Source organism: Nyctereutes procyonoides, unplaced genomic scaffold, assembly GCF_905146905.1.
Source record: "Nyctereutes procyonoides isolate TBG_1078 unplaced genomic scaffold, NYPRO_anot_genome, whole genome shotgun sequence".
NCBI classification, from domain to species: Eukaryota; Metazoa; Chordata; class Mammalia; order Carnivora; family Canidae; genus Nyctereutes; species Nyctereutes procyonoides.
The window spans coordinates 10,249,795-10,275,342 of record NW_026575132.1 but is presented as its reverse complement, the minus strand read 5'-3'; the positions used below and the strand labels follow the sequence as shown (position 1 = coordinate 10,275,342).

Sequence of the window (25,548 nt, the reverse complement as noted above, 5' to 3'; positions counted from 1 at the left end):
CCTGATGAAAATCATTTTAAAACAAGCCAACAACAAACAATCATTGAAAGCCTTGGAAAATAGTCCTATGAGAAAACAGCAAATGAAAAAAACATATATTCAAGAGAATCTATGAAAATTTGATAAGAAATGTGAGTGAGAATCTGTGGTATTTCAATCAAGACCACTTCAAACTCCTAACTCACCAGAGATCCATCTGCTGCAATCAAGAATACAGGGCCTCTTCTCCCGACAATCCCTGTGGGAGGAGCAGGATGTCAACAATTCTCACTAAGCCCCTAGCTACTACCTGATACTAAGGCTAAGTCCTGAATAAGTGTGGTTGAGAAGTGGAGGATCCTTTTTCCATCCAGCCCACTCATGGAACAGAGGATCTACCTGGGGCTGGAGTGCCGAGAATACTAGAGTTCTAATCATCCTCACCCGAGCCTAGGAAGTGGTAGTTCTGTTGCAGGATTCCTTTTTCTTCAGTGCCTGCAGATCTTGGTCATGCCTGCTTTGAAGAATGATGAGGTAAACCAGACAAAGAGTAGTGGGAAGCAAAGCAAAGTTTATTGAGTGATAGTAAAGCAAAGTTTGTTGAGAGTACAAAGCTCCTGAAGAGGGTGGAACCCAAGAGGGTTGTTAATCTGGCATTTAAATTTAGGGGGGTTTTATGGGGTCTTTCGTGTGGATTGTTTAAATTTGATTAACCCTTGCCTGTCACCCAATCAGGTTTTTGTTTGCATGCTCATCTACCTATCAGGTAGTTGTTCAAGGTGGGACAAGGTGGAGGGCTCCTCCAGGCTAATGTTTTGTAGCCTCGGGGACCAGCAGCCACCACTGCCCTAAGGCATGCTGGTTCCTCAAAAATTAAACAGGAATACCTTGGGAGAGCTGCTGCCTCCAAGTCCAGACTCAAGACTCAACCCTGCACACCACCAACACCAACCAACGAGCCCTCCTGATTCCTTCTGGTTCTGAGTACACTATGACAACTCTCAAGGATCAGCTGATTCAGAATCTTCTTAAGGAAGACCCAACCCCCCAGAATAAAATTGCAGTTGTTGGGGTTGGTGCTGTTGGCATGGCTTGTGCCATCAGTGTCTTAATGAAGGACTTGGCAGATGAACTTGCTCTTGTTAATGTCATGGAAGACAAATTAAAGGGAGAGATGATGGATCTCCAGCATGGCAGCCTTTTCCTTAGAACACCAAAAATTTTCTCTGGCAAAGACTATAATGTGACTGCAAACACCAAGCTGGTTATTATCACAGCTGGGGCATGTCAGCAAGAGGGAGAAAGCCATCTTAATCTGGTCCAGTATCACGTGAACATCTTTAAGATCATAATTCCTAATATTGTAAAATACAACCCAAACTGCAAGTTGCTTGTTGTTTCCAAGTCAATGGATATCTTGACCTATGTAGGTTGGAAGATAAGTGACTTCCCCCAAAACCGTGTTATTGGAAGTGGTTGCAAACTGCATTCAGCCTGGTTTGTACTGGGGGGAAAGGCTGGGAGTTCACCCATTAAGCTGTCCTGGGTGGGTCCTTGGGGAACATGAAGATGTGTATTTACTGGTGTTCTATAACTTCTGATTCTTTCACCCAACATTCAACATGCCTAGTCCATCTTTTTTTTCTCCAGTCAGTCACATCCTGGGATCCCATGTATAAATTCAATATTGCATGTATTGTGCATAACTGTTCTAAAGGATCTTGTTTTGTGTACTATACATGTCAGAAATAGTGCACATCACCATATAATGTAAGAAGTCAATGCAACCAATTATCTAAGTATCATACCAACAAAAATACCAAATAATCTTTGAATGAAAAAAAATAGTAATACTACAATATCAAAAGTTATACATGGGGGCACCTGGCTGGCTAAGCTGGGGGAAACTGTGACTCTTGATCTCAGGGCTGTGGGTATGAGCCCCAGGTCAGATGTAGAGATTACTTTTAAACAATGAAATCTTTTTTTTTTTTTTAAAAGTGTTGTATGTGGATTTTTGGCTGTGATTGGCACCCCTAACCCCCATGTTGTTCAAGGGTCAACTGTAGTATAATCTTGTGGTAGATATATGGGTGTTTACTGTAAAATTTTTTTCAGTTTTGCTCTATGATTGAACATTTCTATAACAAAAGGTTTGGGAAGAAAACACTGTGCTGAGTGAAAGAATCCAGACACACAAAAAGTACAAATATGGTTTATTTTACTGTACACAAAGTACTGTGTGGTTTATTTATACAACATTCTAGAAGACAAAATAAATCTATAATGACAGAAAGGAAATCAGTATTTGCCTGAGAGGAAAGTGTTGATTGTAAAGGGGCATAAGAAAAATTTTGGGGTGATGGAAATATTCTGCACACTGATTAGATAGTAGTTACATGAGAGTATATATTTGTCAAAAATCACTGAATCATACACTTTAAACGAATGCATTTATTTATGCACACTACACATTGAAAAAATTGATTTTAAAACAAACAAACAGGCAAACAAAAGTGGATTGGAAGCTCTGAGCTTCCAAATGGGTCTAATCTCTTTTGAACATCCAATGGAGTATCTGGTTGAGCTATTTCCTTGGGGAACCTCCATTGTCAGTACGTTCAAAGTTTTCCTTTAAATTGTTCAGATTTAGCAGAGATGACTCTTTTAATCTCCCACCTACAAAGGAAAGAAAGGCCTGGCTTCCAGAACTCCCCAAGTGGAGTGGAAAAAGGCCAATGAGATTTCCTAATCTGAGAGGCATACCTCATCGTGGTTGGACACATTGATCTGCTCCCCTCCCCACTTACTGAAACCCTTTCTTTCTAAAAGGAGCCAACCCTCTCCAGAAAACCTCCCGCCTTTCTGGTCATTCCTTGTCAGTCTCTCTATAGATAGACTTCCTTTCCTTTGTTTGTTCCTTAAATATTGGCTCTGTCCTTGACCCTCTTCTTTTTGTCAACCGGGATCTAATTGTCTTTTGTCTCAGTGATCACACATTCCTCTACTGTGTTTCTCTCATTTCCATGTCTATCTGATTTCTCCTAGGTCTGTTGGAGTCCTATCTGTTATCTGCATCATGAAGCACTAGAGGGATATGTTGAGTACAGGGAGAGAGATAATCAAGGTCAAGGGAAAGAGAAATCATCAGAGCCCAAGGCCACCAGCTGGTTCAGTGATGTCCCAGGCCTGGGGGGAGATGCTGACGCAGATGGAGGCCAAGCCAAGGTACAGATGTGGCATTTCAGGGTCATACTGGGGCTGTTCCTTACTTGCGTTGACCTATTTCCATGCTGTTGCCCCACAGCGAGGAGCCCTTTCTTAACAGAAAGTAAATGTTCAGACACTCTGGTTTTCCTTTTCTTTTGACTGAGCATTTTATAATAAAATGTTAGGAAAGAAAATATTATTCTAAGTGCAAGAAGTCAGACATCGAAGAGTACGCGCTGCTTCAGTGCCTAACACTGAAGTTAAAAATAGGGCTAACCCCCCATGGCTCAGGGCAGACTCCAGTGGAGAGACCATCATGCACATATCCCCCCTAGGGTATACAAAGATACTTTGACAAGGGGAGCTACCATTTGAGAATAGACATATGATAGCTATGATTTTATCATGGGTATATTAATATGCTCATTAATATGCATATTAATATACCCATCAATTCATGTAATTCTCTGTAGGAACCATTGTCCTCATTTTACTAATTCGAAAACCTGAAGCTTAGAGTGGTGTAATAATTAAGTAACCGGAGTTTTAATAACTGGCAGAGCTTCAGTTCAAAAGCAGGGAGTCTAAAGCAGTCTAGAGCCCAGGCTATCAGGCTTGTTGACTGTTGTAACTAGAGGTAGCTATGTTGAGGATAGAATGGCCCCCCTCCCACTTCCTATGGAGATAGTGCTACCACTGATCTACTGTCTCCATAGTTTTGCCTTTTATAGAATGTTACATAGTAGGGACACACAATATGTAGCCTTTTCAGATTGGCTACCTTCACTTAGTAATATGCATTTAAGGTCCCTGAATGTCTTTTCATGACTTGATAGCTCATTTCTTTTTAGCACTGAATAATATCCCATTGCCTGGGTGTACTGCAGTTTATTTATCCATTCATCTACTGAAGAACGTGTTGTTGCTTCCAAGTTTTGGCAATTATGAATAAAGCTGTTATAGTCATCAATGTGCAGGTTTTGTATGGATATCAAATTTCAGCTCCTTTGAGTAAATACCAAGAAGCAGGATTTCTGGATTGTATGGCAAGAGTATGTTTAATTTTATAAGAAAGCACTAACCTGTCTTTCAACGTGCTGGTATCTTGCATTCCCAGCAGCATTGTATGTGAGTGTTTGTTGCTCCACATCCTTGCCAACATTTGGTGTCAAATGTTCCAGATTTGGGCCATTCTAATAGAAGTGTAGTGGTATCTCATTATTGTTTTCTTTTTTTTTCATTATTGTTTTCATTTCTATTTCCCTGATGACATATGCTGTGGAGCATCTTTTCATATACTTATCTGCCATCTGAATGTCATCTTTGGTAAGATGTCCATGAAGGTCTTTGGCCCATTTTTAAATGAGATTGTTTTCTTTTTGAGTTTTAAGATTTATTTTTTATATTTTGAGTAACAGTCCAATGTGTCTATCTATTGCTAATATTTTCTCCCAGTCTGTGACTTTTCTTCTCATTCTCTTGATATTATCTTTCACAGAGCAAAAAATTTTCATTTTAGTGAAGTTCATCTTATCATTTATTTCATAAATTGTGCCTTTGGTCTTGTATTTAAAAAGTGATTGCCAAACCCAGGGTCATTTAGGTTTTCCCTAGTGTTATCTTCTAGGATTTTTATAATTTGGATTTTGCATTTAAGTCTATGATCCATCTTGAGTTAATTTTTGTGAGGAGTGTAAGACCTGGGTCTAGATTCAATTTTTTTGCATGTACATGATCCAATTATCCCAACATAATTTGTTGAAAAGACTACCTTTGCTTTATTGCATTATCTTTGCTCCTTTGTCAACAATCAGTTAACTATATTCACGGAGGTCTATTTCTAGGCTCTCTATTCTGTTCCACTTATCTATTGCCAATACTACACTGTATTGATTGCTGTGGCTTTACAGTAAGTCTTGAAGTCAGATAACAACAGTCCCCCAACTTTGTTCTTCTTCAGTATTATGTTGGCTGTTCTGGGTCTTTTGTCTCCCCAGATGAATTTTAGAATCAGCCTGTCAATATCCATAAAGTAATTTGCTGGGATTTTGTTTGAAATTGCGCAGAATTTTATTGATCAAGCTAGGATTGGTTCAGTTTTGGAGAAGACTTATAACTACTGAGAGGTAGGAGAAGTATTATTTTGGAAATAAAGTGATAATAAATAAGTTAGTAAAAATCAGCTATAGACAAATGGAGGGATTTTAGCACAAATTTCTTAGATGTGATAGTGGCATTATGATCATGTAGAAAATTGTTCTAGTTCACAGGAGATAAATACTGCAGAATTTAGGGGCACCTGGGTGGCTCAGTCCATTAACCATCTGCCTTCGGTTCAGATCGTGATCCTAGGGTCCTGGGACCGAGCCCCTCATCAGGCTCCCTTTTGAGCCGAGAGTCTGCTTCTCCCTCTCCTCCCCACCCCTACAGTTTATACTCTCTCTTTCTCTCTCTCAAACAAATAAATAAAATCTTTTTAAAAAAATACTAAAGAATTTAGGGATAAAGTATCATCATACCTGCAAGTTACTTTCAAGTGGTTCAGCAAAGTGTGTGTGTGTGTGTGTGTGTGTGTGTGTATGTCTGCCTGTAGAGAAAGAGTATAACAAATATGACTTATTGTTACCAATTGGTGACTCTAGATGAAGAAAATATATATGGGGCACCTGGTGGCTCCACCAGTTAAGTATCTGCCTTTGGCTCAGGTCATGATCCCAGGATCCTGGGATTGAGTCCCATGTTGGGCTCGCTGTTCAGCGGGAGCCTGCTTCTCCTTCTCCCTCTGCTGCTCTCTCTCTCTCTCTCTGTCAAAAAAATAAATAAAATCCTTTTTTAAAAAAGTGTATGTGTATTCTTTAAACTTTTCAGGTTTTCAGACTTGAAATGCTTGAAAATTAAAATTTAAAAAAATATCTATATATAATTCTGATATTCTATCAATTGTATTTGGAATGTAATGCAGGATATTTCATACACATTTTGTTTTAAAATTGTTGTATTGAGTTTGGGCAAGGTTATAAATATAAATATTTCCTATACAAATATTAGTCAAAAAACAGTGTACCAAGAGGAAAATATGTTCTCTGAAGTTTGTTTATTAAAAAGCAAGATATTAAAAAAAAAAGCAAGACATATTCCACTGAGAAGACAGGAATTAGGGAGGTGCTTTGCAGGATGTAACTGTTTATATTTGATTTTTTTCTTGTTTATTTTTATCCTTCATGACTAACTTTTAAGATTCATGAACCAGGGACCATGGCTCCTTTGCTTCCCATTGTACATCCAGCACTTAGCACAATGCTTGGCATACAGTGGGTCCCTATATAAGCTAGGTAACACTCACCGCTCTAACAAAGTAGCCTCCAAATAATAGTGGTTTAGTACAATGGAAATTTATTTCATCACCTTTCTAAACAATGCAAGTATTTTTGGCAGGCAGTTTCCTGCCATGCAGTGATTTCAGAGACTGAGACTCCTTTCATATTTTGGCTTAATCATTCCCCAGGTATTTGTTATCCTCAACAGTCAGTCAGCAGAAGGGGAAAGAGTGTGAAGAAGGCATACCTGCGGGGCACCGGGGTGGCTCAGTGGTTGAGCGTCGGCCTTCAGCTCAGGTCATGGTCCCTGGTGTCCTGGGATGGAGTTCCACATCAGGCTCCCCGCGGGGAACCTGCTTCTCCCTCTGCCTGTGTCTCTGCCTCTCTGTGTGTCTCTCATGAATAAGTAAATAAAATCTTAAAAAAAAAAAAAAAAAGGAAAGAGAAGGCATACCTGCGCCTTAAAATCCTTGTCATACAAAATAGAAATCATACATCTCATTTTTCACTCACATTCCATTGGTAAATACCAAACATATGGTCATACTGAGAAGCAAGATGTGTGTGTGTATGGATGGAGGGTAGGGGTTGTCTGGAAAACCACAATGCCTGAGCTGGAAGCCACTTCCCAAGGACAATTTTATAATATGGAGGGAGTGGATTTTAGTACACAGCTAACCATCTCTACTGCAGTGTTTAGATGTTTGTTGAAAGAATAAATAATCCTTCTGAGACTGCCTTAATCTTTGCAAATTCAATACCATGTAAATCTCAGAATGTGGAGAAGCTCAGATGAAGTTCATGCAACCCCTGGTGGTTCTGTTGATTTTATAGTTCTTCTTTGTCAAGATACAGTAAGAAGGCCTAGAGGACCCCTCCTGCCTGAAACAACTTAAAAACCAGACCAACCAAATGTATGAAACAACAGTGTGCAGACTTTGGACATCAAACAGTGTAGGAGAGGTAAGCACTGTGATTATCCTCACTTGCTGTCTGGAAAGAGTTTTTGAATTGTGGCGCAGGGAGAAAGAACTCAGGCAAAGCCTAGTCATCTCCTTAAGTTGAGGAGACAGAATCCTGGGAGGTTACAGAGTATAGTACCAGAGGTGAGAACAATGTACAGAGAGACATCTCTAGCCTTCAGAGTTCCTCTGAAGTTTTTTTTTCCCCTAAAGTTTTCAGCTAACTACTAATCAGTGTATATGAGGGGAGAAACCATCCAAGTGTGGGAAAGAACTATCAGAAAGAAGAGGCTCTTAAAGCTCATCCAGAGTCAAAAATGAATCAAGTTTGCACCAGACAGCAGAAAATCTTTTAATTCATGGATCACTGAGTAGTGGAGGAAAATTAGCTCTACGCGCAAAGCTACTCTAGACTCATGTAACTTAAGAGCAAGCCTCAAAAAGATTGAACTGTTTGTAAATACTTTAACTGCATCTCAGGGCAAAGCTCAAAAACATTCATAGGAATACAAAAACATCTAACACCTGACCAGGTAAAGTTCACAATGCCTGGCATTTAATTTAAAATTATAAAATGTAGGGATCCCTGGGTGGCGCAGCGGTTTAGCGCCTGCCTTTGGCCCCGGGCGCGATCCTGGAGACCTGGGATTGAATCCCACGTTGGGCTCCCGGTGCATGGAGCCTGCTTCTCCTTCTGCCTATGTCTCTGCCTCTCTCTCTCTCTCTCTCTCTCTCTCTCTCTGTGTGTGTGTGTGACTATCATAAATAAATAAAAACTAAAATAAATAAATAAAAACTAAAATTATAAAATGTAAAGAACCAGGAAAATACAACCTATAATGAGGATAGCAATCAATCAATAGAGTCATATCCAGAAATGTCACAGATAACAGAATTAGTAGGAAAGTATATTATTTTTCCAAAGATTTTTTTTTTCGTGAGACACACACACACACACACACACACAGAGAGAGAGAGAGAGAGAGAGAGAGAGAGGCAGAGACACAGGCAGAGGGAGAAGCAGGTTCCACGCAGGGAGCCTGACATGGGACCTGATCCCGGGTCTCCAGGATCATGCCCCAGGCTGAAGGCAGGAGCCAAACTGCTGAGCCACCCAGGGATTCCCGAGAATTTCAATCATATTTATTTATTTTTTTTTTAATTTTTTTTTTAAAGGTTTTTTATTTATTTATTTACGATAGTCACAGAGAGAGAGAGAGAGGCAGAGACACAGGCAGAGGGAGAAGCAGGCTCCATGCACCGGGAGCCCGACGTGGGATTCGATCCAGGGTCTCCAGAATCGCGCCCTGGGCCAAAGGCAGGCGCCAAACCGCCGCGCCACCCAGGGATCCCTCAATCATATTTATTACATAAATATGGAGCCTGAATTGAAATATGCCTTCACATCAATTATGCTTTAAGAGAAGTAGCTATATTCTTACTGGCTCAATCAAAATTGAGCAATAACTACTAGTGTTATTGATACAAATACTAACTCTGTAACATGATACTTTTATATAAATAAAGTTGAATAAAGTATTATTGGACATCTTTTGTACTACTGCAAAAATTAATTTTGTGGAGATTATTTGCCTCTATATCATTAAAAAATTAACCTATGTACATGGATATCTGATCATATTGCTCTTTGCTAAAAACACTTGGACGCTATTCTGCTGAATAAACAATGTTCAAGTATCTACGTAGAGTCATATATGGCTTATGTGTACAATCCTAAAATAAACCAGAATGGATGGTGCAGCTTTGTAATCCCAAAGGAGGCTAAGACAAAAAAAGTTCTGGAACACAACTTTATTTTTATTTCAGTAGACATTTAGTTCCAGTAAATAAGACAAGGAGTGAAAAGGGATGTGGGAAATCAGAGAAGCCTGGGGCTTCAACAAGTTACTAGACGGTAAACTTCTGAATTCTTATGGCACTAGAGCTAAACCTATGTGATTTGTGGATTAGTCAATGGATGTAATTGTGTATAAGAAGTTTAAATGAAAGGTGCTTGGGTAGCTCAGTCTGTTAAGCGTCTGCCTTCAGCCCAGGTCATGATCTCAGGGTCCTTGGATCAAGCCCTACATTGGACTCCCTGCTCAGTGAGAAGCCTGCTTCTGCCCATTCCCCCGGTCCATGTCCTCTCTGCCTTAAATAAATACATAAAATATTTTTTAAAAAGTTTAAATGAGAATTTATTCTCTTCATTTAAAAGGCAAAACTGACAAATAGATTTTTTTTAAAAGACATACAGATGGCCAACAGGTACATGAAAAGATGCCCAACATTGCTAATCATCAGGGAAATACAAATCAAAACCACAATGAGAAATCACCTCATATCTGTTAGAATGGCTATTATTGAAAACACCAAAGATAACAAGTGTTGGTGGGAATGTGGGAAAAAGGGAACCCTTGCACACTGTTGGTGGGAATGTAAATTGGGGCAGCCACTATGAAAAACAGTATGGAGGTTTCTCAAAAAGCTACAGGTAGAACTACCATATGATCTAGAAATTTCCCTTCTGGATATTTATCCAAAGAAAATGAAACACAACTTAAAAAGATATCTGCACCCCTCTGTGTTCATTGTAGCCTTCTTTACAATAGCCAAGATGTAGAAACAACCTTAAGTGTCCATCAGCAGATGAGTAGATAAAAAAGATATGGTATATATGTATGCACATGTGTGTGTATTTAAATAATTCACTAAATATTTAAGTAAATGAATAGAATTCAAAGAAAAGAAACTGAGGTGTCTGCCTCTTTTCTTGTTGCAACTCCATGGATCTCTATGACTTGGATCTTGGAGGAAGGTTGGACAAGTAGACTCCATCGTTTGCACTTGGGAGTTCTGTTCCCTGTAATTTTGACAAAACAAAAAAATGACCAATGTGTTAAAGGAGAAATGTTGATTGCATGCAATGGCCATAGAATGATTGGTTCCATGCAGCGGAAATTGATCTTGACTTCTGATGGTTAGTATTTGTATCAGCAATTCAACAAATAAAAGATTATATAGCACATGTCAAAAGCTTAGCCCTAACTCAGTTCTAATGTCCTTGCATTGCTTTGGGGAAGGGGCTTCCAATCCCAGTACACATGCCCAGGTCATCATCACAGGGTTTTTTTTTTTTTTAAAGATTTTATTAATTTATTCATTAGAGACACACAGAGAGAGGCAGAGACACAGGCAGAGGGAGAAGCAGGCTCTATGCAAGGAGCATGATATAGGACTCAATCCCAGGACTCCAGGATCATGCCCTGGGCAGAAGGCAGGTGTAAACCGCTGAGCCACCCAGGGATCCCCAATCACAGGTTTTTGTAAATCATGTCAGTTTTCTGATAAGTAGTTGGAATCCTGGAAGCCTCATAGACATTGGAAAATATGTGAACCTCCCCATTCTTCATTCTCTAAACCTTTATAGATTCATAAATGAGGTGTTGATCTGCAACAAATCATCTCTATCACCTCACTTGTATATTTATATCTCTAACGAATTCATTCATTCAATAGACACTTCCTAAACACCTATCACACAGGTATAGTTCTCATCTTCAAGAAGGCCATGGTTTAATGAAAGAGTCAGGCAAGTAAATGAATAAGTGCTATAATTCAAGTGTATATAGGGTTTAGGTTATAAAATATTTCTTTCATTATCTTATAAACATAGAAATTGATAGATTAGATTTATACTTGCTGATAAACCCAGATCAAATAGAAGGAAGCACTTACAGTTCATGAATTAAGGAATACCTTGAATTTAATTCCTGTATTGTTAAATATATGAATTGTGACATGTTTCCTTGTTAGAATTTATTCAGTATCTACAGATACAGGTTTAGTTTTAATTTCGTTTCACTAGAAAGTCCTGTCTGTATAAAATCTAATTTTAAGACTTTTTTTTAAATTTTTTTAATTTTTATTTATTTATGATAGTCACACACACACAGAGAGAGAGGCAGAGACACAGGCAGAGGGAGAAGCACTCTCCATGCACCGGGAACCCGACGTGGGACTCGATCCCGGGTCTCCAGGATCGCGCCCTGGGCCAAAGGCAGGCGCTAAACCGCTGCGCCACCCAGAGATCCCCGTAATTTTAAGACTTTATATTTGTGTTAAACCCTCATGCTTTATTATTACATTACTATGACATTGGATTCCCAGGTCCAGGTGCTACCACTGTGAACCCAGTTCTTCCTCAGTGAAATTATCCCATCTGTGCTACCACAGACATTCTTTATTTTTAGGACAGTATGGTTACTATGAACCACAAAATTGGCTTTCAGTATTATGTCCCTGAACAGTTAGTATTTTCCATGAAAATTTTATAGCAAGAGAATAAATGAAATAAAATATACATATAGCACAAGAAGAGCTATAATCACACAACATTCATTTAATTGCATAATTCATTATGAATTTGTAATTTGGGGGCATCTGAGTGGCTCAGTAGTTGAGTGTCTGCCTTTGGCTCAGGTCGTGATCCTGGGGTCCTGGGATCGAGTCCCACATCAGGCTCCCTGCATGGAGCCTGCTTCTCCCTCTGCCTGTGTCTCTGCTTTTCCTTCTGTGTCTCTCATGAATAAATAAGTAAAATCTTAAAAAAAAATGCATAATTTGTAAATGAATTATGCACCTGGCTGGCTCCGTTGGAGGAGCCTATGACTTGGTCTTGGCATTATGAGTTCTAGCCCCACATTGGGTATGGAAATTACTTAAATAAAACTTAAAAAAATAAATGTATAATGCAAACATTTTTCCCCAATCTCTTTGTTCTTTTACAATAAGGTAAAAATGTCTGACTAATGTATTTAAATAGCTACATTTATAAAGATATTTGGTAAATTACCAATCAGTAGGAAAATGTAGTTTTAATGCCATTATTATTTACACATTCAGTTTGAGAATTGAGTAGTTAAAATTAGAGTAGGTGGAATGTTTGCAGGGGGTATATGCTTATTTATAATAAGATTTAATTAATTTACAAATAGTATAATTGGTAAATATCTAAAAGCAAAATATTTCTTTCTAGCCATAATGTGCTTTGAAGAGCACTGTTTGGAATATTATTAAAAATTACTCTTTGGTGCCCGACCGGCTTAGTCAGTAGAGCCTGAGTGCCTTTTTTTTTTTTAATTTTATTTATTTATTCATGAGAGACACACAGAGAGGCAGAGACACAGGCAGAGGGAGAAGCAGGCTCCATGCAAGGAACCCAACATGGGACTCGATCCTGGGACTCCAGAATCACACTCTGGGCCAAAGGCAGGCACCAAACTGCTGAGCCACCCAGGGATCCCTAAGCCTGAATACTTGATCTTGGAGTCATGATGTTAGAACTCCATGTTAGGGGTAGAGTTTACAAAAAAAAAAAAATATATATATATATATATATATATATATATATATATATATAATATATAAATATATATATATAAATATATATATATATATAGCTTTAAAACACAGAATGAAAATGTATGACTTTTCCAAATGGCACAGAATCTGATTTACATTACATTTTAAGTGTATATAGTCTTCCTATTTTGTAATGGATTCTCAGAAACATAAGTCTTTAGCAATGACCAAAATTCTTTTCAGTTAGTTTTTTAATTTGGGGCCACATTTCAGAAGAGTTACTTCATTTTACTTATTTATTTTTGCATGTGAGATTAAACAGAAAAACACACAGACCTTTTGTCTTTTTTTTTAAGATGTATTTATTTATTTTAGAGTGTGTGTGTGTGTGCAAGCAGAGGGAGAGGCAGAGGTAGAGGGAGAGAGAATCTCAAGCAGACTCAGTGTTGTATATGCAGCAGAGGTGGGACTCAATTTCACCACCCTGAGATCAGGACAAGAGCCAAAATTGAAAGTTAGACACTTAATGGACTGAGCCACCTAGGCACCTCGATTTTGTCTTTATTTTTAAATGACTGAAGCTTTGTTTTTTTTTTTTATTAAAATATTTTATTTATTTATCCATGATAAACAGAGAGAGAGAGAGAGGCAGAGACACAAGCAGAGGAAGAAGCAGGCTCCACGCAGGGAGCCCGACGTGGGACTCGATCCAGGGTCTCCTGGATCACACCCTGGGCTGAAGGCAGCGCCAAACCGCTGAGCCACCCAGGCTGCCCAGCTTTGTTTTTTTTTTTAAGATTTTATTTATTTATTCATGAGAGACACAGAGAGACAGAGAGAGAGAGACAGACAGACAGGCAGAGACACAGGCAGAGGGAGAAGGAGGCTCCATGCAGGGAGCCTGATGTGGGATTGGATTCCGGGTCTCCAGGATCACACCCCCGGGCTGAAGACAGGCGCTGAGCCACCCAGAGATCCCCTGAAGCTATGTTTTAAATTGTATATATCAAAGGTAAATCAGTCCAAGACAATATATGACATTTAATAATTTCACTTGATCTTAGCCAAAAGGCTAAGAAGCAATGGTACTTAATTAAATCTTTATCTGAGTTAGCATTTTGAATAGTTCTTATATATAATATTTATGATATACAATAATGTAATACAACATAAAAATATTAGTATATACTTCAATGTATAACACAATTTATAAAATTAAGGTAAAACTCCTTTTTGCAGTAGATTCTTTCTGACAGAATCATTGGCAAGTAAATGCAATTTCCATTAGATGTTCTAGTTGTTCTTTTCTTTTTTTTAAGATTTTATTTATTTATTCATGAGAGACAGAGAAAGAGAGAGGCAGAGACACAGGCAGAGGGGGAAGCAGGCCCCACGCAGGGAGCCCGTGTGGGCCTGGATCCCGGAGGCCCGGAATCACGCTCTGAGCCAAAGGCAGATGCTCAACCACTCAGCCGCTGAGTCACCCAGGCATCCCTTGATGAGTTGTTTTTTTTTTTGAGTTTTTTTTAATGCTATTTTTTAATCACAACAGAATATTATGAGGAGAAATCATATTAAATCTCAATCTTTGCCTTAACATTTTATATGTAATATGTAAATATTATCATCTATGTACGTTAAAATTATACATACACAGAAATTAAAGGTAAGACAAAGATTAAACATTTAAAAATATTTGCTTATCATGATGACTATATGCTATCATTAGTTAATAGATCAGTGTACTCTTTTTTATGTTTCAAGTTTTTAAAAATCTTTTTTTTTTTTTTTTAGATTTTATTTATTTATTCATGAGAGACACAGAGAGAGGCAGACACAGGCAGAGGGAGAAGCAGGCTCCATGCAGGGAGCCCAATGTGGGACTTGATCCCGGGTCTGCAGGATCACGCCCTGGACTGAAGGCGGCGCTTAAACCGCTGAGCCACCCGGGCTGCCCTTTTTAAAAATCTTTTTAAAAAAGATTTTGTTTATTTACTTGAGGGAGAGAGAGAGAAGGAGCAGTGGGGAGGCGCAGAGGGAGAGAGAAAGAGAAGTAAACTCCTTCCTGAGCGGGAAGCCTGATGATGGGCTCCATCCCAGGAACTGGAGATCATAATCTGAGCTGAAGCCAGACACTTACCCGACCACCCAGGTGCCCTTGTTCAAGTTTTTATTTAAATTCTAGTTAGTTAACATATAGTGTAATATTCGTTTCAGAAGTAGAATTTAGTGATTCATCACTTACATGTAACACCTAGTGACAAATGTCCTCCTTAATACCCATCACCGATTTAGCCCATTCCCCTGCCCACTCCCCTCCAGCACCGCTTTTTGTTCTCTGTAGTTAAGAGTCTTTTACAGTTTACTCCCTTCTGTCTCTCTCCTTTTTTTTCTTTCAGATCAATGTACTCCTAGGGCAAGGTTTATTGTACTGATAGAAGGTCCAAGTCCAATATTTCGGTCTTCTTGATTTTGTTGTTGTTGTTAACTTTTTCAATGACTAGATCACTGTATTTACCTAGTAATGTTTCTGACAGAGTTCATAGTTCTGTTATTTTCTTTGCTTGTTTTTGCCTTATCAGTATTAGCTCCAATCAGCAGTTTCTTTGTAAAAATCTAAGCCACTTATCTACTTCATGAAGATTAGTTTAGTTAAACTAGTAGATAATAAATTCCACAAACCAAGTGCATACAAAGTATAGTCTGTAGCAATTTGCTGAAAAGTTCCTTTATTCTCCCCTTGGAAGTAAGAACTCCCACTTCCCTTTCAAGATACCTTATTTACAAAAATTCTATGTGACCACTTGGAATCTGCCAAATGACGGAAAATCCCACTGTCAATCTGTACAATAAACTTTAGCAAAATTGAATTCACTTTTATTAAACATGAAAAAATATATATGTAAGTTTAAGTATTTTCTCTTACTTCTCCAGTGGAAGGTCTTGCACCTTCCCTGAATTGTATGTACCCAATTTGGGACACCATGATGTTAGAAAATGAGCCTATTCTCTGATAACCAAATTTTTTTTTAATTTTTTTTTTATTTACTTATGATAGTCACAGAGAGAGAGAGAGAGAGAGAGAGAGAGAGAGAGCAGAGACACAGGCAGAGGGAGAAGCAGGCTCCATGCACCGGGAGCCCGATGTGGGATTCGATCCCGGGTCTCCAGGATCACGCCCCGGGCCAAAGGCAGGCGCCAAACCGCTGTGCCACCCAGGGATCCCGATAACCAAATTTTTAAAAGAAAAATGGTAAATATGATCATAAATAGGGAAGAGAAAGAGAAGAATGAAGGGTAGGACTCAACCCAGCAACCCCTTCTTTTTCTTTTTCATTTTCTTCTATCATATTGACCATTCACATGTATAAATTCCTATTGTTTCCATGTTTTGGTCTTTGTCAACATTTTCTATGCCACCTTGTCTCCTTGAAGTCCTGTTACTTTTTTTTCCTTATGCTACTTTTTAAAAAATGTGTTAATCTCTTTCAGAAGGTGTACCAAAATAGTTTCAAAGCCTAAGAATACAGTAAAATTATTGTATTCATTTTTTTAATAAATTAATTTTTATTGTTCAATTTACCAACATACAGAATAACACCCAGTGCTCATCCCGTCAAGTGTCCCCCTCAGTGCCCGTCACCCATTCACCCCCACCCCCTGCCCTCCTCCCCTTCCACCACCATTATTTGCTGTTTTGCATTAACTATTACATGCCATAATTATATTTTTAAAAATCACTACAGTTTAGTTCAAGCATAATTAGATAGTTCTGAGAAAAGATCCAAAAGAATAATTTTATGGCATCTTATAGTACTTATCACATGCAATTATAGGTAAAAATACCTATAATTACCTATATTATAGGTAATATAATATGGTGGTTACTACGGAGTCAGATCTGAATTGAAAATCTAACTCTGGAACTTACTAGCTGTGCCATCTTAGGCTTGGTTACTTTACTACAGACTTGCCTTACATACAAAATGGAGCTAATAATTTTACATATAATCATCCATAGTTCTTAATTATGAGGCTAGCAAACACATAACATTATTTGCAATTGTACTTTGGTTGTACATTTTAAGAATTAATATTGTATTTAATATGGTTCTAGTCCAAGTAATGGCAACAGCTAGATGACAGTTTATATGCTCTGCAGCTCCCAAGGAATTCAGGCAATAGTTTTCAAATCAACAAAATATAAGGAAAATTTTACTCCTTGCTTCCAGAAAAAGAATTGTAAGAAAAATTATAAAATAGAGAAAAATTGTTATTCTTTGCTATGTGTCAAACACTATATTTTCCATCTTTTCTGCACCTAACCTAGCAAATGAGTTACTCATAGCTATTCAGCTATCTACTGTTTTTGTTCATTTTTAAAAAATTTTAAGTTCTATATCCAATGTGGGGTTTAAACTCAGGACCCTGAGATCAAGAGTCACACACTCTACTGACTGAGCCAGCCAGGCACCACAGGTTATCTTCTTGAATGAGTTTTGGTAGTTTTGTCTTTTTAAGGACTTTGTCAATTTCACCAAAATTTATTGGCATAAAGTTGTTTGCAAAATGTGTTGTTTTAATGTCTCTAGGATCTGTAGTGATACCTCTGCTTTCATTACTATCTTTGTGTCTTTTATCAGTTTGGCTAGAGATCTTACTAGTTGCATCCCACAAATTTTGGGATTTGTGTTTTCATTTTATTCAGTTAAGAAATCCTAATTTCTGGGACGCCTCAGTGGTTCAGTGGTTGAGCATCTGCCTCTGGCTAAGGGTGTGATCCTGGGGTTCTGAGATCGAGTCCTGCATAGGGTTATCTCGAAAGGGAGCCTGATGTGGGACTCCATCCCAGGTCTCCAGGATCACGCCCTGGGGCTGATCGGGTCTCCAGGATTAAGCCCTGGGCGGAAGGCGGTGCTAAGCCACTGAGTCACCGGGCTGTCCCCCCCCTTACCAGGCTGTCCCCCTTACCGTAACTACATTTTAGAGTTTCCATGTAAAAAGCTTATAGTTGGGTCTTCCTTTTTGCCTAAGCTGACAATGTGTTTTAATTGAAAGGTTTTAGAGTTTCAATTTTAGACCATTTACATTTATTTATTATTTTAAAGATTTTATTTGAGAGAGAGATAGCACAACCTGGGGGAAGGGCAGAGGCAGGAGAATCAGGCTCCAGTTGAGCAAGGAGCCTCATGCGGGGCTTGATCCCAGTACTCTGAGATCATGACCTGAGCCCAAGGCAGATACTTAACAACTGAGCCACCCCAGGCATCCCTAGACTTTCAGTTTTTTAAAGATGAAAAGTGTTATGGGAATGGATGGTGGTGATGGTTGATTTTTGAATGTATTTAGTCCACAGGCTGCACACTTAAAAATAATTAAGATGGCAAACTTTACCACACTAAAAAAAACTTGAAAAAAAAAAAAAACCTTTTAGAATATATTCATTTGTTCAAATATATGCTGGTACTCAATACCCATACCCCCAAATATTTCAAACCAAATCTGATATGGCTTAAGACATTGTTAAAAAAGTAATCCCTACACCTAATGTGGGGCTCAAACCCAAAACCCCAAGATCAAGAGTCTTACGCTCTGCGAACTGAGCCAGCCACGAGCCCTGAGCTTGGTTTTTTTTTTTTTTTTTTTGAAAGAATGATAAAAACAGACTGAAAGGGGTGCCTGGGTGGCTCAGTTGGTTAAACGGTTGCCTTCAGCTCAGCTCATGATCCCAGAGTCCTGGGATCAAGCCCTCTCTCAAATAAATAACTAAAATCTTTAAAACAAACAACCAACAACAAAAACAACAACCACAAAAAAAAAAAACAAAAAAAAAAACCTAAAACAGACTGACACATGTATTATTACTTTATTAAATCTTATTAGTATTTTTTACAGGAAAAACACAGACAAGTAGGCTACATTGAAGAAATCTTATTTTTAGAAGAGAATTAAGAAGCCTTTAAGATACTTCCAGGTATTATCTTCAGTGATGCTTCTTATCTTTATTCTTGGACTCCAGGAAATATTCAGCCCCTACGGCTACCACAAATGCAGCAAATCCCCATTTGAATCCTTTTAATAATGCACCAACAAAGGAAACATTGTTTGCAAATCCACCTGCATATCTCCAAGCTTCATTGCTAGAGGAAAAAAAGGGGAAAATCATAATCACAAACAACTTACGTATATTCACTGAGTAAAACAGATTTAATTTTCATCTTTCTAACAGACTTATATGCAACCTTATATAAGTGGATCACAATGGGAATCTTACTGTGACATAAGATAATTAGGTCTATATGTCCATGTTTCATATATAAAACATAAGACTTGATTTCACATTTAACAGTTATTTTTTTTTAAAGATTTTATTTACTTATTCAAGAGAGACACACACACACACACACAGAGAGAGGCAGAGACACAGGCAGAGGGAGAAGCAGGCTCCATGCAGGGAGCCTGATGTAGGACTTGATCCCAGGACTCCAGGATCACACCCTGGGCCGAAGGCTGGCATGCAACTGCTGAGCCACCCAGGTGTCCCTCATAGTCATTAATAACTAGACTTTTACAGAATTCTCAAATGCAAGACTCATTTCAGCCTATTCATTACAGGTCAGTTGTGTGGCTTTGCCCATGTCAGTCATTACAGCATCATTTAAAGAGGAAGTTAGAAGCTTGGATATCAAACCTTTTCTGCCACTTAGATTCACAACCTTGTAGGCTGCAAAAATAACCTGTCAAGGCATGCTTCCTTTCACTCAATGATGATTAGTATCTACCTTATAGTGTTGTTACAGAGATTAAACAGGGTAATGTATGATATATTCTGGCACAGAGGGTATGTAATACTATAACATTATTTTTTTTAAATATTTATTTATTTATTTATGAGAGACAAGAGAAAAGCAGAGACATAGGCAGAGGAAAAGCAGGCTCCTCACAGGGAGCCTGATGTGGGACTTGATCCTCAGACCGTGGGATCACGACCTGAGCCAAAGGCAGAAACTCAACCATTAAGCCACCCAGGCATCCAACATTATTATTATTATTATTCCAGAGAATCCGAACTTTTCCCTGTCATAGCAGCCTGAGCTTTTAGAAGACTGACCTGCTTAAAGAGATAAAAAAGAAAAAGAAAAGAATACCGACTTCCTGCTCTGGCAATCATTTTTCTGAATATCCTGAACAGCAAAGTAAACAGAAATGAGAAAGCTCTAGTGAAAAAAAGTCTTCTCTCACAGGTAGGGATTAATGAGTAGAAAAAATAAGATATAAAAAACAAAAACCATCTAACTCTAAAAATCTGACTTACTAGAAAATGAGTTAATCAAATCTAATCAGATACCCAAACCAAAGACATTAGAAAAAAAACTACAGAGTAACATCCTTCATGAACACAGATGCAAATATTCTCAACAGAATTTTAGAAAATTGGGTAGTCCGGGTGGCTCAGAGGTTTAGCGCTGCCTTTAGCCCAGGGCGTGATCTTGGAGACCCAGGATTGAATCCCACGTCAGGCTCCCTCCATGGGGCCTGCTTCTCCCTCTGCCTGTGTCTCTGCCTCTCTCTCTCTCTCTCTCTCTCTGTGTCTCTCATGAATAAACAAATAAAATCTAAAAAAAAAAAAAATTCAGAAAATTGAATTACAGCAATACATGAAAAGATAATATATCATGATGAAGGGTTTACCTCAGGAATGCAAGATTGGGTTGGTATTTTAAAATAAGTAAGTCAGTCATCATATTAACAGAAAAAAAAAAAACTACGTAAGCATCTCAATAGTTGCAAAAAATCATTTAAAAAGATTCAACACTCAAGAGAAACTCCACAATTGGATGAAAGACATCTATGACCACCCTACAACTAATATACTTAATGGTAAAAGACTGAATGCTTCCTCCTCAATTAGGAACATGGCAGGGGCTCCTGGCTGGCTCAGTTGTAGAGTATACAACACTTGATCTCATCAGGGTCATGAGTTCCAAGTTCCACGTTGGGTGTAGAAATTACTTAAAAAATAAATTAAGGAAAAAAAGGAATAAGGCATGGATGTTAGCTCACACTACTTTTATCCATTATACTAGTAGTGTTAGCCACTGCATGAAAGAAAAAAAGTCTGTAAATTGAAAAGGAAGAAACAATACTGGTTTGAGACAAAATGTTCATCTATTAAGTAAATTCTAAGAAATCTGTAAAAAAAAAAAAAAAACCTGCTAGACTGAAAATCTTAAGTTAGCAAAGTAGTAAGATACAAAGTTGATATATAAAACTCCATTGTATTTTCACACATTAGTAAAGAAAACTGGAAAAGTTCAACAATACCATTTATAATAGCATAAGGTATGGAATAATTCAGGATAAATTTAATAAAATATATACAAGGTTTGTTTTTATTTTTTATTTATTTTTTAAAAATATTTTATTTATTCATGAGAGGCAGAGACACAGTCAGAGGGAGAAGCAGGCTCCATGCAGGGAGCCCGACGTGGGACTCGATCCCGGGTCTCCAGGATCACACCCTGGGCTGAAGGCGGCGCTAAGCCGATAAGCCACCCGGGCTGCCCACAAGGTTTGTTTTTTATTTTTATTTTATTTTTTTTTCTTTTTCTTTTCAAGGTTTGTTTTTTAAAGCAATAAAACATTACTGAGAAAATTAAACTGAATCTAAACTGTCCATAGTCTAGCAGACTCAATATTGTTAAGACACCAACTTTCTAGGTTTTTATTTAAATTCCAGTTAGCATACAGTGCAATATTAGTTTAAGGTGTACAATATGGGGATTTAACTTAAGACCTCAATTATCCTCAGTTGAGCTCTGAGTTAATGCGATCCCAATTAAAATTCAAACAGCCTTTTTCTAACTTTGAAAAGCTCGTTTTAACATTTAAATGTAAATACAAAGAATCTAGCTAAAACAATTAAGAAAAAAAAAGGAACATAGATACTGATCCTGTAGAATAAATTGCCTAAATTATTTAATTATTCTTACCGGCCCCATGGATCCCTTAGCCCTCGTGCAGCCAGCTTCTCCTGGACAGTTTCTAACGGTGTCCCTTCTATCTTCCATTGTTTATAATCTGGAAGTTCCAGTTTACTATGGCCATGATCATGGCCATGTCCATGGGCCATGTCTAAAGGATAAGATTAACGTAAAAAAGAAACATGCTGACTGTAGATATTAAATGCCCAAACATTTGTTAATGTTTTAAAAAGAGAGCCAATATAAATACTTAAAAATTCTGAGTTAATAGGTTTTATAAAACAGCATCCTATTATGTAACTAACATATATTTACAGTTAGGAAATACACATATACAAAATATAAAAAAGAAAAAGTCAATAATCCTCCCACTCAGAGAAAACCATTTACTATTTTGTTCCTTTCTGCCTTATAAGAACAGCAAACATTTCTTGTGCCCTATGTGCCAGGTGCATTAAAGTGCTCTAACATGTATTAATTCTATTACTCCTAAAACAACTCTTTGACCTTAAATTACAGTTATATGTGAAGATCATGAAGCTTCAACAAGGTAAGTAACTTTCTGAAGGTAACAAAAACAGTAAACGGTACAATTGGTTTTGAACCTTGCAGTTTGGTTTAAGAGCCCTAGCTCCTAACTTCTAAGCAATACTGTTTCTTTCTTTTTAGTCCTTTCAGTATGCATAATGAAATGAAAGTGTACATACTGTTTAGTTACCTGCTTTGTTCAGATGATTCTTTTAAAATGCAGTGCTACTGTTTTTAAATATCTATGGTCACATGAACTTTTTCTGTAAAGAGCCAGATAGTAAATATCTTAGGCTTTGTGGACCAAGAGGTAAAATCAGGTATATTTTGTAGGTAGTTATATAACACGAGAAAAGAATTTCATTGATAAGATTCAAAGTATATAATTTTTTTAGAAAACAGGTCTGATGAAAAAATGAAATTCCCTTTTTTGGGGATAACATTTTGCTTAACTGGGGTTCAAAGTTAGCATTCTTTAGTTAGCAAATTTATTCCAAATGTTCATATGTAAAACCTTCTTACTTCATGGGCAGTATAAAAACAGGCAATATGCTGGATTTGGTCAGCAGGCTGTAGTTTGCTGACTCCTGAACTGACCAAAGAGACCTTAGGACCCCTAAGGCTCCTTAAATAAAATATGCCTGTAATAGTTATAATAAAGACTTCAGTTTTACTAGTGATTTTTTTTAAGTTTATTTATACTCTCAACACCCAACATGGGGCTTGAACTCACAGCCCCATGATCAAGAGTCACATGCTCTATGGATAGAGCCAGCCAGGCACCCCACCAGTATTATTTTTATAGATAATGTAAAAATAAACTTTAGTTCAGTCCCGATTTAAATTACTATGAATTTCAAATTAAGGGTGTATGAATTAATACCCCCTTTGTATAAGGTTAGCAGTAGCAATTCTATAATCACTGCTCTCCAGAAATAAAACCAAACCAAATAATTACTACCATAATGTCTGCATTTATAACCACGAACAGGCTCAATAATAAGGCAGGGCTCTTACACGGCATTTTAGAAGACAGAGGTAATTATTAGATAGTGTATGCTAAAGATACATCATGTGAAATGTTGATTCCATTAAACAATAGTTCCCAGAATATTGTGGGTTTAAACATAGCAATTCTGACAAATTAACCAACACTTTAATATTTAGAAATACTAGGATAATCACAAAACATAATTTCAATGTTTTTTACATTTAAAAAAGAATGAAACCCAGTAACTACCAAACACAAGTTTAAAAAACATTCACAATTTCAAATGAAACATTTGATCTATTATTTCATTATTATTTGGTGTATTCAATAATATAAAGGAAAAAAGTTACCGTTTCAGATTTCAGGCTGACTTTTGAGATTCAATACATTATAAAAGAAATAGTTTTAGAAGTGTTTAATTAGAAGGACATCTTGGCTTCAAACCATGTTTTAAAAAAATTGTTTCATTTTAAAAATCTTTAAAAAGATTGCAAGACAAACTCTTATTTTGGCAAATATCAATTCTAGAATGCTAACCCTAATTGAGTATTAACATACTTGGAAGGGAATACAAAACAAATGTCAAAATCTTTTGATGAAATAGTTTGATTTAAAAAATATACATGGAGGGGCGCTTGGGTGGCTCAGTCGGTTAAGTGTCCAATTATTTTTTTAAGCTTTATTTATTATTCATAGAGACAGAGAGAGAGAGAAAGAGAGAGAGAGAGAGACAGAGACACAGAGGGAGAAGCAGGCTCCACGCAGGGAGCCCGATGTGGGGCTCGACCCCGGGTCTCCAGGATCACACTCTGGGCCGAAGGCAGGTGCTAAACTGCTGAGCCACCCAGGGATCCCCAAGTGTCCAACTCTTGATTTCAGCCCAGATCATGGTCTCAGGGTTTTGAGATCAAGCCCTGCGTCAGGCTCTATGCCGGGCAAGGAGCCTGCTTACGATTTTCTCTGCACCCTCCCTTAAAAAAAAAAAAAAAAAAAAAAAAAATATATATATATATATATATATATATATATATATATATATATAGGCATTACCATGTATGAAGGCTATTCCAAAGTTACAATATTACTATGTTCAGAATATTAACTTGGGAGATAAATCTTTGAACAAAAACATGAAAGTATACATACTAATTTCTAATTTCCTTTAACAAAATCAATGTGTTTTCTCTTCTACCTCATTAAAATATTTCAGAAAGCATCCCTTTATAGTCATTGACTAAACAGAGTATCTCAATGACTTTTTAGAAAGTTGAACAATACAATTTCTAGAGAACTTTTCATTTTCTTTCAAAATATCACTTCTACTTCAGGGCGCCTGGGTGGCTCATTGGTTGAGCGTCTGCCTTTGGCTCAGGGTGTGATCTCCAGGTCCTGGGGTCGAGTCCTGCCCCAGGCTCTCCTGCATGGAGCCTGCTTTTCCCTCTGCGTGTGTCTGTGTCTCTCATGAATAGATAAATACTTTTTTTAAAAAGAATAATGTCATTTATAGTACATGTAATTTAATGGTTTATTAATGACTTTCAGGTATATACCCCAACCACTCCTCGTTTTTAAACTTGTGACTAAGAACACTAGAAAATAAAACAAACACAAGTGACTTTTAGTGTCCCCTCCAGTCCCTGCACCTACTTATATGGCAATTTAAAAATAGTAATCACTCTAAAAATGGATGTAATTCTGTAACCTGCTTTTTTCTCTCTTTAACGTTGTCATAAACATTCACACTAGGAAAGCCTTACTATTGCGATTATCCTCTTATTTTACAGTGTTTCGATTTGGGGCCGTTGCCTTTATGCAACTCAAAGGTCGCAACCAGAAAATACACGGCGGGGGTTTGCGGGCGGGAAAGTAGGAAAAAAAGCACATGGACTTAACTACAGTAATTGTCACCGCATCCTTCTGCCAAGGGCCCTTCTCTAACCCCAGGACTTCATTGTTCTCTAGTGCTAGTTCTTTAATCCCCTTCCCTCGAGGTTACAGACTCTCAAGACGGTTCTCCACTTAGTCTCTCCCTTTTCTACAATCCCCAGAACAGTGTTTCACGGTTACTCCTGATCAAGAGGTGTCCCACCAGCTCTAATTTACCTGACAGCAATCTGACCTCTCACGACACTCAAGAGTCAATCCTCCGGCCCGAGCCAAGCGGAAACGGAAGTTGTCTCTCGGAGAGCCTTACGGCAGGAAAGCAGGAGAAC

At 37.8% G+C, this 25,548-nt stretch overlaps 1 protein-coding gene and 1 pseudogene across 1 annotated transcript; one reads left to right on the top strand and one right to left on the bottom strand.

The window, feature by feature from the left end:
• The first annotated feature begins 952 nt into the window (after positions 1–952).
• LOC129522689 (L-lactate dehydrogenase A chain-like) lies at positions 953–1,580 on the top strand (annotated as a pseudogene).
• A 17,099-nt stretch (positions 1,581–18,679) lies between these two features.
• On the bottom strand, positions 18,680–25,535 carry NDUFB3 (NADH:ubiquinone oxidoreductase subunit B3). The gene is made up of 3 exons (XM_055345221.1): positions 25,439–25,535; positions 21,826–21,967; positions 18,680–18,972 (listed from the first exon to the last, which is right to left on the bottom strand). The coding sequence occupies exons 2-3, from the start codon at positions 21,963–21,965 to the stop codon at positions 18,816–18,818; spliced, it is 297 nt and encodes a 98-aa protein (XP_055201196.1). The 5' UTR covers positions 21,966–21,967; positions 25,439–25,535; the 3' UTR covers positions 18,680–18,815.
• Between the last annotated feature and the right edge of the window lie 13 nt (positions 25,536–25,548).